Below are 14,572 nucleotides of genomic sequence, written 5' to 3'. Positions count from 1 at the left end.
AATCAAGCCCGCGCCATAAGAATAGGCACATACAACAAAATTACATTTATTTACTTAGGCTCCTGACGCACACTGTCGCTTCCAATTCCATCAAAGTCATCGTACATGCTCGCCGGTTTAAAGGACTATTATTGACATAGCCTTTCCTTAAAACAAACATATAAGTGATAAGTGTCCTCGTTTTTATACCTAGTATTATCAATATAATTATTGCTACTAACAACTCAACCTGACCTGCACCTGGATACATTTTTTTAGCTAATTGTCTTCTTAGAGAAATGTAGATCATTATTGGAAAAAATAAAAACAAATCCGTTGAAAAATTCTCGAGATAAGAGCGAACAGTTCATTTTATAGATATCTACTGTGTATTGATTGATTGCAATAAATCGTTGAACTGTGAACTCTAAAGAGATAACATTCATTAGTTATACGTACATCCTGGTGGCATTATTCAACAATAGAGTGTGAGAATGAAACCTACTCACTACGTATACGTACTACTGCACGTATTACTATTGGTTCTTTTAACGCGTCGCGCGCGATATGCGCATGCCATATCGGTCAATCCATCGGTCCGATATAACCATACCGTCAGCAGGCTTTGAATGGTAACCGCGCGGCAATAGACGCAGCGGATGCTATCTACGTAGATAGACATCATTATGGCTATTGGTCAAAGCCTTCCATATATGTCGCGCCACCGTCGCTGTATTGTGCCGGGCTGAACGTGTATATTGTCTGTTACTGTGACCAATAATAGGATTGTATCGGCCGCAGAGAGGAATGCACTTAACGCACCTACTTAATAATTCATACTCATTTAACTACAAAGTAATAAAAAAGACAACCTCCTATATATGATATTGTATGCACTTCCTGTGTTTGTGCTGTAACATGAAATATGATTTATTATAATCTGCAAAATATAAACATAATATAATTATTGGTCTCGTAACAGATAACAAATGCGAGATTATAATATAAAAGCAAGATTTATTCATGACACATGTTATTGAGATTTCAAATTACAGTTTATATCTTGCCTGGTACACTGAAGATTTGTAGTCAAAATGGGTTATTTGTGTTTGAAATTGTTTGCTGTGCTACTATTCTGTTCTAATATCACTGCATATGGTAGGCATTATAATCTTCTTACCAGTAAAATGAGTTCTGTTAATAATTATAAAACAATAACCAGTTTTGCTTTTGAATGCGTTCTAAATTTGATTCTAAATTTAAATTTATATTATATTAAAATTTATTTATATTATATATTAATTTATATTATAGAATACTTTAAAGAGAGGAAGGGGAAGACCAAGAAGAGCTTACTTACATGGAACAGATTAAAGAAAAGGTTAACGTCGTGTCTTATAGGGAAGTCAAGGAATTTGATAAGGCCTTTGATAGACTGGAATGGAATATGCTACACCGACAAGAGTGTGGCTCTTAAATTGATGATGATGATAGAATACTTTAAACCTGTGTATTTTTTTTATATTTCAGAACGTTTGCTAACACCGTGCAAACAGACAGATTCCGTTTGTCTAAGAACCTCGTGTACGGAGCTTTTAAATAGGACTTGCAAGGGTGTAGGTGAACCTTACAATATAGCGCCATTCGACCCGCTGGAGCTTCCTCCAATGGAATTTACTGGAATTGGTGAACCAGTAACAAAGATAAATATGAGGAAGATAAAAGTAGAAGGTTTGAAGGATATGATGCTTGGAGAATTGATGTAAGTTTTTATCATTTTGCTGTTGGAATATGACGAAATTGGCAATGGAAAAATGGTCGTAGATATGTAATACTTTTTTTGAATTAGGTGCATGCTTGCTAAGTAATTTAGTAGAATCAAAACGAACGAATTGTCAGGATTTGTATTGGTAAAAAAATGGAAACTCTTAAAAAAATACATACCAAGTACCTATGCTGATAATTCTCAGACTCTTGTCTGACGTGCGCACATTTTTAATAGTTCAAGTTTCCAATCGATATTTGGGTCGTTCTTCTTTTTTATCGACAATGATCTGTCCTTCGTTCTGCTTCTGATAAGTTATGTTTTAGAATTTTATTTCATGTTTTGATTGTCTAAAAATATAGTTATCTTATTATACTCAAAATACAAGCAAAATACTAATCGGTTCCTCAATTAGTTATTAACGTAGCTTGATCGTTTTTCACAAAATTCTGTGACAGAGTGGTAAATTGAAATGCTGTCTCCGATGAAAAGGGCCACTCTGTCACAATATTTTTTGGAATGCGCCTGCAAAGAAAAGTATGTTACCAAGATAAAGAGAACCACGAAATAGTCCTCTACAGACACATATTTATATGATGTTTTAAAATAATTATTGCCGTTATAATTTTAAAGATGTTAAATCCGATAAATCGAGAAAATGTCTTTTTATTGTCGATAAAAAAGAAGAACGACCCATTTGCAGTTGAAATAGATGTAACCTCACAAATTCTTCTGAAATTATTTCAGACTGGATCCTGTGGACAAAACAATAAGATTTAACGCGACCGCTGTCTACTTATTTTCAGCTGGTATCAAAATCGACTTCGTTGGTAAAGAAAAGAACTATACTGGATTTGCGATGACAACATTAAGTAAGTACCTACACAATTATTTTTATTGTTTCAGCTTTTACTGTAAGCAGGTGGGGGAACCTGTTATACGTTGAACGGAGTTTCACTTTGGAAAATCGTTATTCTTTGAAAATTCCTGCACATTAAAATAATATTGTGTATTTCAAATCGAAGCACCTTTTGGTAGCTCTAGGGTGAAGAAAGTTGTAATGAGGGACGATCCTGGCTACGTTCCCCAATAAAATTATGCTTCCGCTTAACCTTCTAATTTCATGGATAATAGACGCATCTTTTATCTTTGTTTTTGGGTATAAATGATGCCCCTGTTATTACACCCAGACACAACACATGTTACACTTATACTGCAAACAAATGTCAATATGAATTTCTGGGTTTGGTAGTACAAAATCTGATGAGTAGCGAATCTGGTTAATAGAGAATCTGGTGAATTGAGAATCTGGTAAACTGCTCCGAAAGGAATAGTAATATTGCTTTCTTAGATGAATTTCTTCGATGTGGCAATTTTAACCTCCCTGATCAAAATAAAGAGAAATAATATAGGTAGCAACATAATTCTATACCATATCTGATACAACTATCAAGCAACATTTATTTTTCATTATACCTGTATCATTACATTATATTTTTGAATAATTATGTACCTGAGTAATGAGAAAATAGGTAATTATCACGTTAAAGCTGTACAATGCCATATATATTGCTTTTGGTCCCTCGTTCAGTAAATGTAGCTCGACACCGTTACGAATTGGTGGCCACATTTCTCGAGAAATGTGTTTCAGAGGTATGTGATCTAACTTGTATTGGGCTCGTTATTCCTTCGCGGGTTAGGCCAGACAGTCAGTCTTTTTTTAAAAACTAGACCTGTCAAATCCTCAGGTTAGGTCAGCGGATCCTGTAAGAAACAGGATATCGCTAGATGAGATGTACGCGGTGAGAAGACGATACATTCTTTCCACTCCCTGTGGGGTTTTTATTGTATCAATGTTTATTTGTACCCTTATGAAAAATAATTGTTTTACTTACTTAATTATTTTAAAAACTAGGGTCTTTAACTGTTTCCGTTTGTGTCATAGGTAATAAATAACAATAAAGCATTTTTTCCAGAAACGTCAGTTCACGTGCAATATCCCTTCAGTTTGGATAGAGATGAAAACGGAGGACTTCACTTGGTAATCCACCCTGAGACGTCGACTTGTGAACCAATGGAGACTCCGGTCTTCACATATTGTCCTAATTTGACGGAGAAACTGAACAATGGTATGTTACACTCCTGTAATAGGCTCACGATCTGGAGGTGCCGGGTTCTATCCCGGTGGTATGCCTTGGTTTGGTTTGGATATTATAGGCTGATCACCCGATTGTCCGAAAGTAAGATAATTAATCCGTGATTCGGAAGGCACGTTAAGCCGTTGGTCCCGGTAACTACGGGTTCGAACCCGAGCTTTCTGTTACGTAACGCCGTCTATAATGGTCGAGCCAGCTGTGTTAGTAACTAAGTAACTGTTTTAATTTTTAATTTTTGACGTGACTTATTGTAGATTTGCCGCAGATGGCATTAACTACTTGGCCGGACAAATGGGGAGCGCCAAAGGCTTTCACCCGGTACAACGTTTAAGACAACAGGCCTGAGGGTGCCCAGTTGGGCGCGAAACTCGGCTCAGGGCGTCGTCTGACAGGGAAAATATTTGAAAGAATTGATCGACCCTAGTGGGTCGTTAGCGATAAGCGCTGATTGAGGGAAGTTGTCGGCGGGGTCGATATCGAGATTGAGTAACTGTGTGTATGTGCTGGTATGACTAACTAATTGTTTTTTTTTTTGCAGATCCAGATGTCAAGGAAATGCGTGAGAAGTACAAGACTGAAATTATGGAAGTTAATAGGAAGTTTGCTTGTACAATTTCTGATTTGGCATTTCCTGCATTAATCGACGTATTCAGGAAGGCTTCCAAAATCATGACCATGCAAGATTATTTCTTGGATTTCAAGGAGGAATAAAAGAAATCAATTATCTTTACGTCTTGTATTAGTCTGGAGTACAGACAACATACAAATATAGCAAGAAAACATAGAGGTACTTAAAGATACTGAATAGAAATATTACAATTTAATTGGCGCCCTTATTGCATGACAGTTTCTTCTAGGCGACCTGTGATAGATCACATCAACCATGCCTTATTTACATAATACATAACGTATCGCTTGTAGCGGTAAATTAAAAAATATATAAATGTTGGTTTTAAAAGCAAAGTGTATTTATTTTAGTATTAGCTAATAACTTAATTAATTGTGTTCCAATTACCAATTTATAACTAGGAGCCTCAAGGGGCAGTCAAGTTGCAAATGATTTATTGTAGATTTGTCGCTAATGGCATTAACTACTTGGCTGGACAAATTTCAATAGGTGTGCTGAGGGCTCTCACCCGGTATAACATTTAAGACTCCAGGCCTGATGGCGCCCAGTTGTTGTGCTAGGTCTGCTGATCCGGTAAACTTTCTAACAGTTCATGGGAGTAGGTATTTGTTGAATTAAAATGGCTTCCTGCGCATACTCTCTGCTAGCTATTCTATGAGCTTTTAAAACAATTCAAAAAACGCCTACGAACTTGTTAAAAAGGGTTCTGTGGATAATTGATTAATACACTATTGAAATGGGTGTGACGGGTGGTTATTACTAGAACTATTAACTTATTAATTTTAGACTTGAAACCCAAAAACTTTAAGTACCTACATTAGGATGTTGAAATGATACTTCAACATTTTGAATTAATAACCTTGAAACCAAAGTTAAGTTAGCAATGCATTTGTTATTCAAACTTTTTGTACATTCTATGAGATTTGCTTGCTGGTCTACTATAGCTGACTCGTGCTATGATTCGAACCTGCGATCTCGTAATGAGAGTCAAGCGTTCTTCAGCTCAGCTACCACGGCTATGTTATTTCTTTATTGTTTATTTTAATTTTAATTTTATCATGGGTAGAACTTCGATAGTCTAAGTATTAGAGACTTAATAGTAACTGAGAAATAAGTTTGTCAATAAAATCTAAACAATTTTATCTGACCCCTTGTTTGGGTTGGAATCTGAGTTAGATGTAATTATCAGATTGGGTCGTGCATAATAAGAAGTTACAACGAGACTAATAATCGTTCCGTTTATAGGGAAAGTTGAAGCGCAATATTGTTCACTGTTATTGAGTTCTTATCTATTTCGTTTGTATCTGTTTATCTGGTTGTTGGGAAGTGTAGTCTCAATAACAGACTTTCTGTTATCGTATTGAGCTTGGTTGATTCAAAGGAAGTTGTTTAGACAAAGTTCAATTTTCAAGCAATCAGAAAACAACTTTAAGATAACTTTGGTACTAGGTACAGTCATGAGCAAAAGCACCTTAGAACCCTGTCGCACTATCATATTTGACGTTAAATGAGACTTACGGCTTAATTTGTCAAAAAGTTAATGTGATATGTTTTCAAAGTGTATACATATTAGTACTCGTGACCGTACAGACCTATTGTTTCCACTTCGCCATGGCATGCTAGTTGGCGATCTTCCTCGCCGTTATGGCAAAGTATGACAAAGTTGAGATAGCCTAATGTTATATTTGTTTACATTCTGTGATAACCCTGCGTGATTTACATCGTAGTATAAAATAAGGAATAATACTTCGATCCACACCAGCGGCTGAGCTACCCCGTCAGTCTTACTTTAAGGGCTTATTACACATACCTTTCCAACAGGCTAGAGATGGTTTCCACGGTTACGACCCGGCGATTTGCTATTAGACTACCTACACGAATTGATCGGGAAACGGGAGTTGGTGGGGAGTAACCATGGCAACCACCGTGACCTTGACGCATATAGCCTGTAGGACAGGTAGGTGTAATAAACCCTTTAGTCTCCTGTCGTATGGGCGTCAGACGTCACACACACAGATGCGCGTGTACGATAACGTCAGTGTGAAGTGTCTGTGTAAGACGAGGTGTTTTGTATGAAGTGTCTGGGGTGTGATCGTAGTGTCACGGTTTTCTCGAAACCCGGATCGAGCTTTAAACCATTGAATCGACGAAGTTTGAATCCTTCTTTGGATCATTCAAAGATCAGTTCAAATCGGAACGACTTAAGAAACCCGAATGTTGTCTCAAACTTTATTAATACCCGGTATTATCTAATCGGCCTCTGTGGTCCAGTGGTTGAGTGATGTGCTCACGATCCAGAGGTTCGATTCCCGGTGGGGACAAATCACAAAATCACTTTGTGATCCCTAGTTTGGTTAGGACATTACAGGCTGATCACCTGATCGTCCGAAAGTAAGATGATCCGTGCTTCGGGAGGCACGTTAAGCCGTTGGTCCCGGTTACTACTTACTGATGTAAGTACGTAGTCGTTACATGACCATGTCAGGGGCCTTTGGCGGCTTAATAATAACCCTGACACCAGGGTTGATGAGGTTGGTATTCCACTTCACAACTCACACGATAAGAAGAAGATCTAATTACGAGTCCGAATTCCGTCAGTTCTTATAAAAACCGCCTTGCAAACTGTGAGGTATCGAGTAAAGATTTAGTTAGAAGACCTAACCTGGTTTACAAAGCATTCATGTGGGAACGCCTTTAAAAACATCAGAGCAATCGGATTCCGAATGTTGTCCTCAAACTTTATTAACACCCGTATTATCTGATTCCGTGTCCGGATTCCGCCAGTTCTTATAAAAAGCACCTTGCAAACAGTGAGGTGCTTCGAATAAATTTGATTTAGTTATCAGACCTTACCTGGTTTACAAGGGACGTGACCTGCATATTAAAAAGCGCCCTCAAGTCTGAAGTGAAGCCCCTAAAGGACGTCTGGACCGTTGTCTCGGTAATAATGATAGGGTACTTTCCAACTAGTCAATCCAGTTACTTTTGTCAATACAGATACGGAGTGAAATTAAACTTTTGGAATTTTTCGTGGCAAAAATTTTACTTGTTGAAATCTTCATCGAGTCAAAATGATAGCTGTGAGTTGCCAAAATTTACTTTTCCCGAATTGAAACCGGGCACGTAAAACCTTTCGACTGTAAGTATTCAATTAACCATCCAATACCTAAATAGTAAACAAGATTCTATTACGTCGGGGATTGCCAGGACAGATTTTCACTTTCCTCCTATCTTATTTCCGCATTATTCGTTTGCCTACAGCAAAGTAATTTCCGAATAAAATTTAGAGGTCCAAGTTGAGGAAATGGGATTATAAGGCGATCACCTTTTGAATTGGGATTCGAGTGATGAGGGTGGAAAACGTTTCTAAAGTTGTGTGTCCATTTAAGTGGAACCAGAGCAGTTGGACGGTACGGAACATCCGCGGCGTCGGCATTTGCGAATTTATACCAAATAAAATGAGGACGCTAGACGAAGTTAGATATTTAATTTAATTACATATCGATCCCACTGCTGGGCAAAGGCCTCCCCTTGATTTTTCCACTCCTCTCGACTTTGCGCGATCCCCGGCCAATTCTTCCGATAAGCAATGAGGTCGTCACACCATCTTTTACGCGGTCTGTGAGTGGAAAAATCAAGGGGAGGCCTTTGCCCAGCAGTGGGATTGAATAAGTTAAATAAGATAAGCCGTTTTGAGAAAATAAAGAACATTACTCGCTTCGTCAATATAGTTACAAATTAATACGAAACTTTTTGAACAGAATAAAGCTCAGGTACTTGTTCTTTTAAAGTAGTTATCAGTTAATGAGCAACGGGACAACGGGAAAAAGTTTGCGTGCATTTTTGATGGTACTATATATAACATTTCGCTCGATTGGGTTCACAATAAATACCTTAGATGCGAGTAAAGTCGGTAAATAATTGGAAATGGTAATTTTTGTCATGATAACAAGGTAAACAATACAATAATTCTTTATTGGACACGAAAAAATCAATTAGTTATGTTCTCAATTAGCTTGTTATCATATCAAATATAGTTTTTAATCACTCAACGAAGTAATAATACTAAAAAAATCATGTTATAGTTTTTGTATTTTGTCCCACTGCTGGGCAAAGACCCTGCCTTCATCCTTCCACCCTAGAGGTTAATATTTTATATATATTATAAAAAATCGTTTTATAAATAGACATGAATATAACACCCATAAAATCCACAATGAAAGCATTAAACAAATCAATGAAAGAAAATACAAAACAAAAATATGCAAAAAGTAACAATTAAGTATACGATTAATCATCTGATTTCAACGAATAATGACTGAATGTAAGATAACATTATTCTACGAGTAATAATTTATATCAAAAGATAAACACCTTTACGTCATTACTGTTATATTAGCGTAAACAAAATTAATTTTCAACGCCATGGGCTAGAAGCCACTGTATAATCGGCGAAGAATTTACAGAAGTAATTTTGTTCCGCGGCTGAGGGTATTAAGGAAATTAAAGGCACTCAGAAACATCCAACGGATAATCTTAATTTTTTTATGCAATGCTTGTATTTCTGAAATACTCATTCGTTAATACTGATAGGCATTGTAAAAACAACTTGTGTTGTTTGTTTCAAAGCTTAATTTCGTTGTTACTAACAAAGGTTTGATGCAAAGGATTATTGGCTTTTGGACAGGGAAAGTTTGAAGAGAATAAGCTGTTTGCTGAGTGGCTATCAACAACAATTGATGTACTTTGTAGATTGGGGAAAGTAATAATACTAACTTTGCATAGTAAACAGAAATGGCGAGTCGAAGATAATAAATGCGAATCTCAACATCAACAATCACTGACATATTTACCTAACTGCTAAACAAAACAAAGGATACAATTTATGTGACTTATCCTAAATAGATACTTTACTAATTAGGTATCTTCTTTGAGAAGTTTTCTGAATTCGTAAAGCAACAAACAATCCTCGTTTATAAAAATGAAAGTCAGAAGTTCTGTTCACGAGTCCATGTCGCGATTTGTTTTGTAATCGAGGAGTCTCCAGATGACGGAAACTTGAATTTTCACTTTATAATGCCATGTCGTGTAAATGTGATCACGAACTAGGTACTTATAGATTATTTCTTTAGCTGTTTGGCAAAAATAAGCATTGCAATTCATATTTTCCGCCCAATTACTTACCTACCCAAATAAATTAGCTGTAAATGACATGTTCCACATGTTTTTACTAATAGTGAAACAACGAAAACTAAGAAAAAAAACGAATAGTACTTACCAGATGTCGGAGTGATTGAGTGTCACAACATATAGCTGAGCAGACGTCCCTTTTTAGAGATAAGGTTTAATTATTATGTTAACTCCTACTGTGTACCTATACTTATTGATATCTAAAATAAATGATTTATATTCCTATTCCTCTATTTTTACCAAATTCCGCGCTGTGCTTTTAATATTGTGCGATAAACAAACTATGAGCCTCCTACATAAGCAAAGACAATTACAGATGACATAAAACAGCAAAGCAAACAGAACATGTTACTCACGGCTTAAATCTTACGAAAACAACACAACTAGGTAAATTATTACAGAGAGAGTAATAAATTTTCCGGGCCATTACGCCTCCACTGCGCGCCCTAAAACGAAGGTGTCTTCAACATATTGCCAGGGGTTGCAGGACACGTTGTAAAAACAAACTAATATAGCCTGAATGAACGAACATGTTCATTTGCCATTGCTTTATGTCGCGGAATGTTCCATGGTGCATGCTGCTATCATTCAAAGTTTTTATTGGACAATCACCACTAATATAAGAACCACGCTCTTGTCGGTGTAGCATTCTCCATGCTAGTTTTTTTATGGAAAAATACGGCAGTGGTTTCCCGTTTGTCTTCCGCCCCGCAGTACTCTGTCTGACGCGAGAGTGATTGGACAATAAGTCATCTATAAATCTCGTCGTGTGAAAATCTAGGCATACTTGTAGACGCTAAGTGGTAACCAGCCTCTACATACACAGTTCATCATAATATGGCTATATAAGTTGAAGTATGATCTTCGGCAGAATTGTCAGTTTTATTTTTAATTATTTAAGCACTATCCTGCACTATCACAGAAAAGACAAGTTCGATTGTTTATTTGTTAATTTGAAAAATATCCATACTTACATTTATATTACTCACCGAATTCTTTTGGTTTACACCTTATCTGTCCCGTTTTTTATTTCCACATAAAACTGAACTGTATGACAGTGCGTAAGATGCGGAAGAATTTTGGTGTGCTTTCAACTTAAGACGTGTCATGACTACGCAATGCTAAGATTTCAGACTAAGATTTCTTGGTTTCTCTCGACAATCCATAATTATTTTATAAAATTTTCTTTATGTATCATAACAATATATAAATAATGAAAGCAGTGCTTACCTAACTATACTACGCACATCATACTAAAACATACCATTAAAATTCATGTAAGTTAACGAGTTGCCAAAACGAAGCTTTGAGTGTTTATTACCCGTGTTATGAGATTGATATAGGCATATTAATACTTCATTTTTTGGCAACTTTATGCTGGCACAACATGTCTGAATCCCTCTGAATCATGGTGAATTCATAATATTCCGTGCCAACCAGACTAATCATGATATCGATATTGTCATGCTTTCAAAACGATTACGTGTTTTACCCTAATTTCAGATAGCTACTGGTGACTTTTGTACCCAGTTTAGTACCTACTTTGGTGCCTTATTACAAAACAAAACGAAAGATATACCAGGTTTAAAATATAGTCCGCGCGAAATAAGTCTCGCAGTCGCGGCGTTGGTGTCGCATAGAATTATTAAGACTTTCTATGCGTTTTGTGGCGCGGATGGTTTTTTATATTTGATATGCGACGGAATGAGTTGAGTGTCGAGCTTCAGATTTGAGAATTCAGTTTTATTTGTTTTCCTAGATGCAACGTCACATCTTACTTCAGTCACGACTGAATGCCTTTCAGGTTCAGATAATTTATTTAATGTCAATACAGAAATTGTTGTTCAAAATCAATATATTAATAAATTGAACGTTGTGAGTTTTTAGGTTAAAATAGGGACAATAAATAGCTACAGACAAAAAGCGGTTATAAGTTATCTTCTGATTATAATTACGTTGCCCACCCAATTAGGAATTACGAGAGCGAGTTTACGTGTTTATACCAATGTACAGTTGGCCGTGATAACAAACAAACGCGCTAAATTCAAATGTATTACACGTACGCTTCCCATAGGTAGGTACTCTAATTAATATGGGGAATGATTTTACATAATTCCGACTGTATATTATGCAGCCGACCGTACCTACAGATAAAAGAAGCAAACTGAAAAAACACGTGTAAGCATTTTTTCAAAACGGATTCCACAGCTGCGAAGTTTCTTTTCATCCCCGCCAGTTTTCTCCTGAGACGAAATATAGCTAATGAAATGGCTCGATTGCCAACAAATGCTTTCGAGTGTAAGTAAAATATCGCCACTACACCAGTGTGTTTACGAGATGTAAGTGTAAAGACTTTCTTGTTACTAGGAAAAGCGACCTTGTTTCACAAAATCATTAAATTATGTAGCATAGGCGTTCTCGTTTTGTATAGCGAATAGTGTATGGATTAAATTCGCGGATTGATTCAATAATAATTATGAATAAAAGCTGGAAATTCGGTGGTATATTTCCCTGAACTAGCAGTCCGTAGAGTTATGGGTGAGGAAATCAATGTTCCCGAGAAATGCATTTAGGGGGTATGTGACCTAGCTGTATTGGACAGGCAGAAGCTTCTGTAAAAGTCCAGACCTGTCAAATATTCAGGTTAGGTAAGCTGCCCTGGAAAAAATGTGATAACTGAAATAGATCTAATTTATTTACCAGTAAGTAAGTATTTAAACATGCAAATATATTTAGAATGTATAGGATCTTTTGAAAAGATTATCTAAGTTACAAATTTATAATTAATCATTCTTATACCACTGCCAAACTAATGAGTTACAGCCTTTATAGTCTAGTGGTTAGAGTGCTAGGCTCCCCTGGAGGTTCGGGTTCGATTCCCGATGGGGACAATGTAGAAATCACGTTGTGAGACTGTCCTTTGTTTAGCTAGGATATCGCAGGCTGAATCACTTGATTCTCCGAAAAAAATAAGATGATTCCGTGCTTCGGAATACACGTTATTGATTCCGGGCTACTACTCCAAACCACTTACCCGAAGCGGAATAACATAAGTATAACACCTGCAATCGGGAAGGTACGAATGGGTTGTTTCCCTCAGGGTTTTCCTTGCAAATCCCTTCCTTTCATTTCAATTTATTTTTCACATAAAAGACCTTCGCTTACCGTGGCTTAACACGCCGCTACTTTTATACAAAACCTAATCCCCTATAAGTACGGGATTATAATATTTATGATTTTATAACGTTTTATCTTATAATATATTATATCCTTTAGCTTTTTCATTTAGGACTGTAGTACTTAGTTTTAAAAAAGGCTATTAACACTTTCAAATCACCAGGTAAAGTTTTCCCAGGATATTTATTATTTATTTATTTATTTATCTAATAATTACAACTATAAGTTACCATACAGGCATATGCCCAAGGCGGTAACTTAGACACATAAGTTAATATAAACTTAAATGATTCAGCTCATTATTCTGAGTTAATAACAAGTGGAATTTTCCATGGAAAAGTATAGAATTGAAAATAATTTAAAAAAATAGAAAAAATATATATTAATTTTGCGACGGACAATTCCACTTGATATTAACTCAGAATCATGGTCTGAATCATCCCCCTCAGTATTCGTTACGATGTCACTAACACCGTGTATAAATGAAAATGTTTTACCGACCCGACTTTTTGTCCGTCAAGAACAAGTTTCAATTAAAAAGTTACTCAACATCAGTGTGATTACTTTCCCAAAAATCTCTAAGTAACAGACGTTAAAAGTTTTTTTCAAAGGAATGTAATCTTTTATTCGAGTTTTGTTACCATGGAAGTGATAAATTGAGTTACGCCCTATAAACTTTATTGTTCTCTGCTAACGTTTCCCCACCCGTTCGTCAAGGATTATTTCAGTTTCAGTGCTTTTTGAACAGCTATACTTTAATTATTGGAAAAAGATACAGTTGTTTAGTTTGAGGAAAACGCTACGGAAATAATCTGGATTACGAATTTTAAGAAGTTACTTCCCCTCAGACGACGCCCTGAGCCGACCTCAGGCCTGTTGTCTTAAATTGTGTACCGGGTGAGAGCACTCAGAGTTCCCATTTCTCCGGCCAAGTAGTTAATGCCATCTGCAGCAAATGAACAATATGTCACGTCAAATGAAAAGCTGAATATGCTATCAAACTAAATCCAATCAAATATTTATTGCACAGAACTTAATTTTAAAAATCAGACATCATACATGGATACAGTAAAATTAGACGGCTCTAGAGTACATTGTTGTGCTCTTTGTGGTTTTGTTCACCCGAATATGTAGAGTTTGGATAATTTCTCCTGCTTTAAGTTTTTATATTTTTAGACCACCAAATCAGTTTTCCACTTCTTCTAGACATGACTTACTTACTTGCATACATCTTTTACTAAAAAAAAGCAAATATACACTCTATGGTCCTCAGTTTGATTAGAACATTACAGGCTGATCACCGGAAGAAATTAAAACACATAATAACGGGTTCTTACCGCGTTTAAAGCAGGGATATGACACTCCCGATATTTCGACACTATTGCACCCGAAGTAAGATGATCCGTGTTTTGGGATGGTTCCTGTTACTACTTACTGACGTAAATATGTAGTCATATGTAGTACAATAATAACCCTGATACCATTTTTGAAAAAATGAAAGAGATTTCATTTTTCATAGTCTCTCGGCTGAATATTTCGCTTGCGCTTTCGCTATAAATAAATACTGACATGATTTAAAAACTTCTAGTTCCAATTTAAAGATACGACGTGCCTTCCAGGCCTTCCAGTGCTCAAGCTAACCCAATCAATTTAAAGTCAGCAAAGCTACTCCAAGTT

At 36.3% G+C, this 14,572-nt stretch overlaps 1 protein-coding gene across 2 annotated transcripts; it reads left to right on the top strand.

Moving 5' to 3' along the window:
• The first annotated feature begins 987 nt into the window (after positions 1-987).
• Positions 988-4,863, top strand: LOC126371106 (juvenile hormone-binding protein-like). Of its 2 annotated transcripts, none has more exons than XM_050016315.1 (5): positions 988-1,137; positions 1,510-1,741; positions 2,492-2,616; positions 3,721-3,873; positions 4,439-4,863. In XM_050016315.1, the coding sequence occupies exons 1-5, from the start codon at positions 1,074-1,076 to the stop codon at positions 4,609-4,611; spliced, it is 747 nt and encodes a 248-aa protein (XP_049872272.1). In that variant the 5' UTR covers positions 988-1,073; the 3' UTR covers positions 4,612-4,863. The 2 variants fall into 2 exon arrangements, with proteins under 2 accessions (XP_049872272.1, XP_049872273.1); XM_050016316.1 differs by lacking the exon at positions 4,439-4,863 and adding an exon at positions 4,155-4,385.
• The last annotated feature ends 9,709 nt before the right edge of the window (positions 4,864-14,572 follow it).

The sequence above is a fragment of the Pectinophora gossypiella genome, chromosome 12, assembly GCF_024362695.1.
Source record: "Pectinophora gossypiella chromosome 12, ilPecGoss1.1, whole genome shotgun sequence".
NCBI classification, from domain to species: domain Eukaryota; kingdom Metazoa; phylum Arthropoda; class Insecta; order Lepidoptera; family Gelechiidae; genus Pectinophora; species Pectinophora gossypiella.
This window is presented reverse-complemented; position numbering and strand designations above follow the sequence as displayed.

Excerpts from the sequence above, each read along its gene's own strand:
- LOC126371106 (XM_050016315.1), top strand. The coding sequence starts at position 1,074 with ATGGGTTATTTGTGTTTGAAATTGTTTGCTGTGCTACTATTCTGTTCT. Across the intron at positions 2,617-3,720 it reads ATTTGCGATGACAACATTAA|AAACGTCAGTTCACGTGCAA; the intron begins GTAAGTACCTAC and ends CATTTTTTCCAG. Across the intron at positions 3,874-4,438 it reads GACGGAGAAACTGAACAATG|ATCCAGATGTCAAGGAAATG; the intron begins GTATGTTACACT and ends TTTTTTTTGCAG.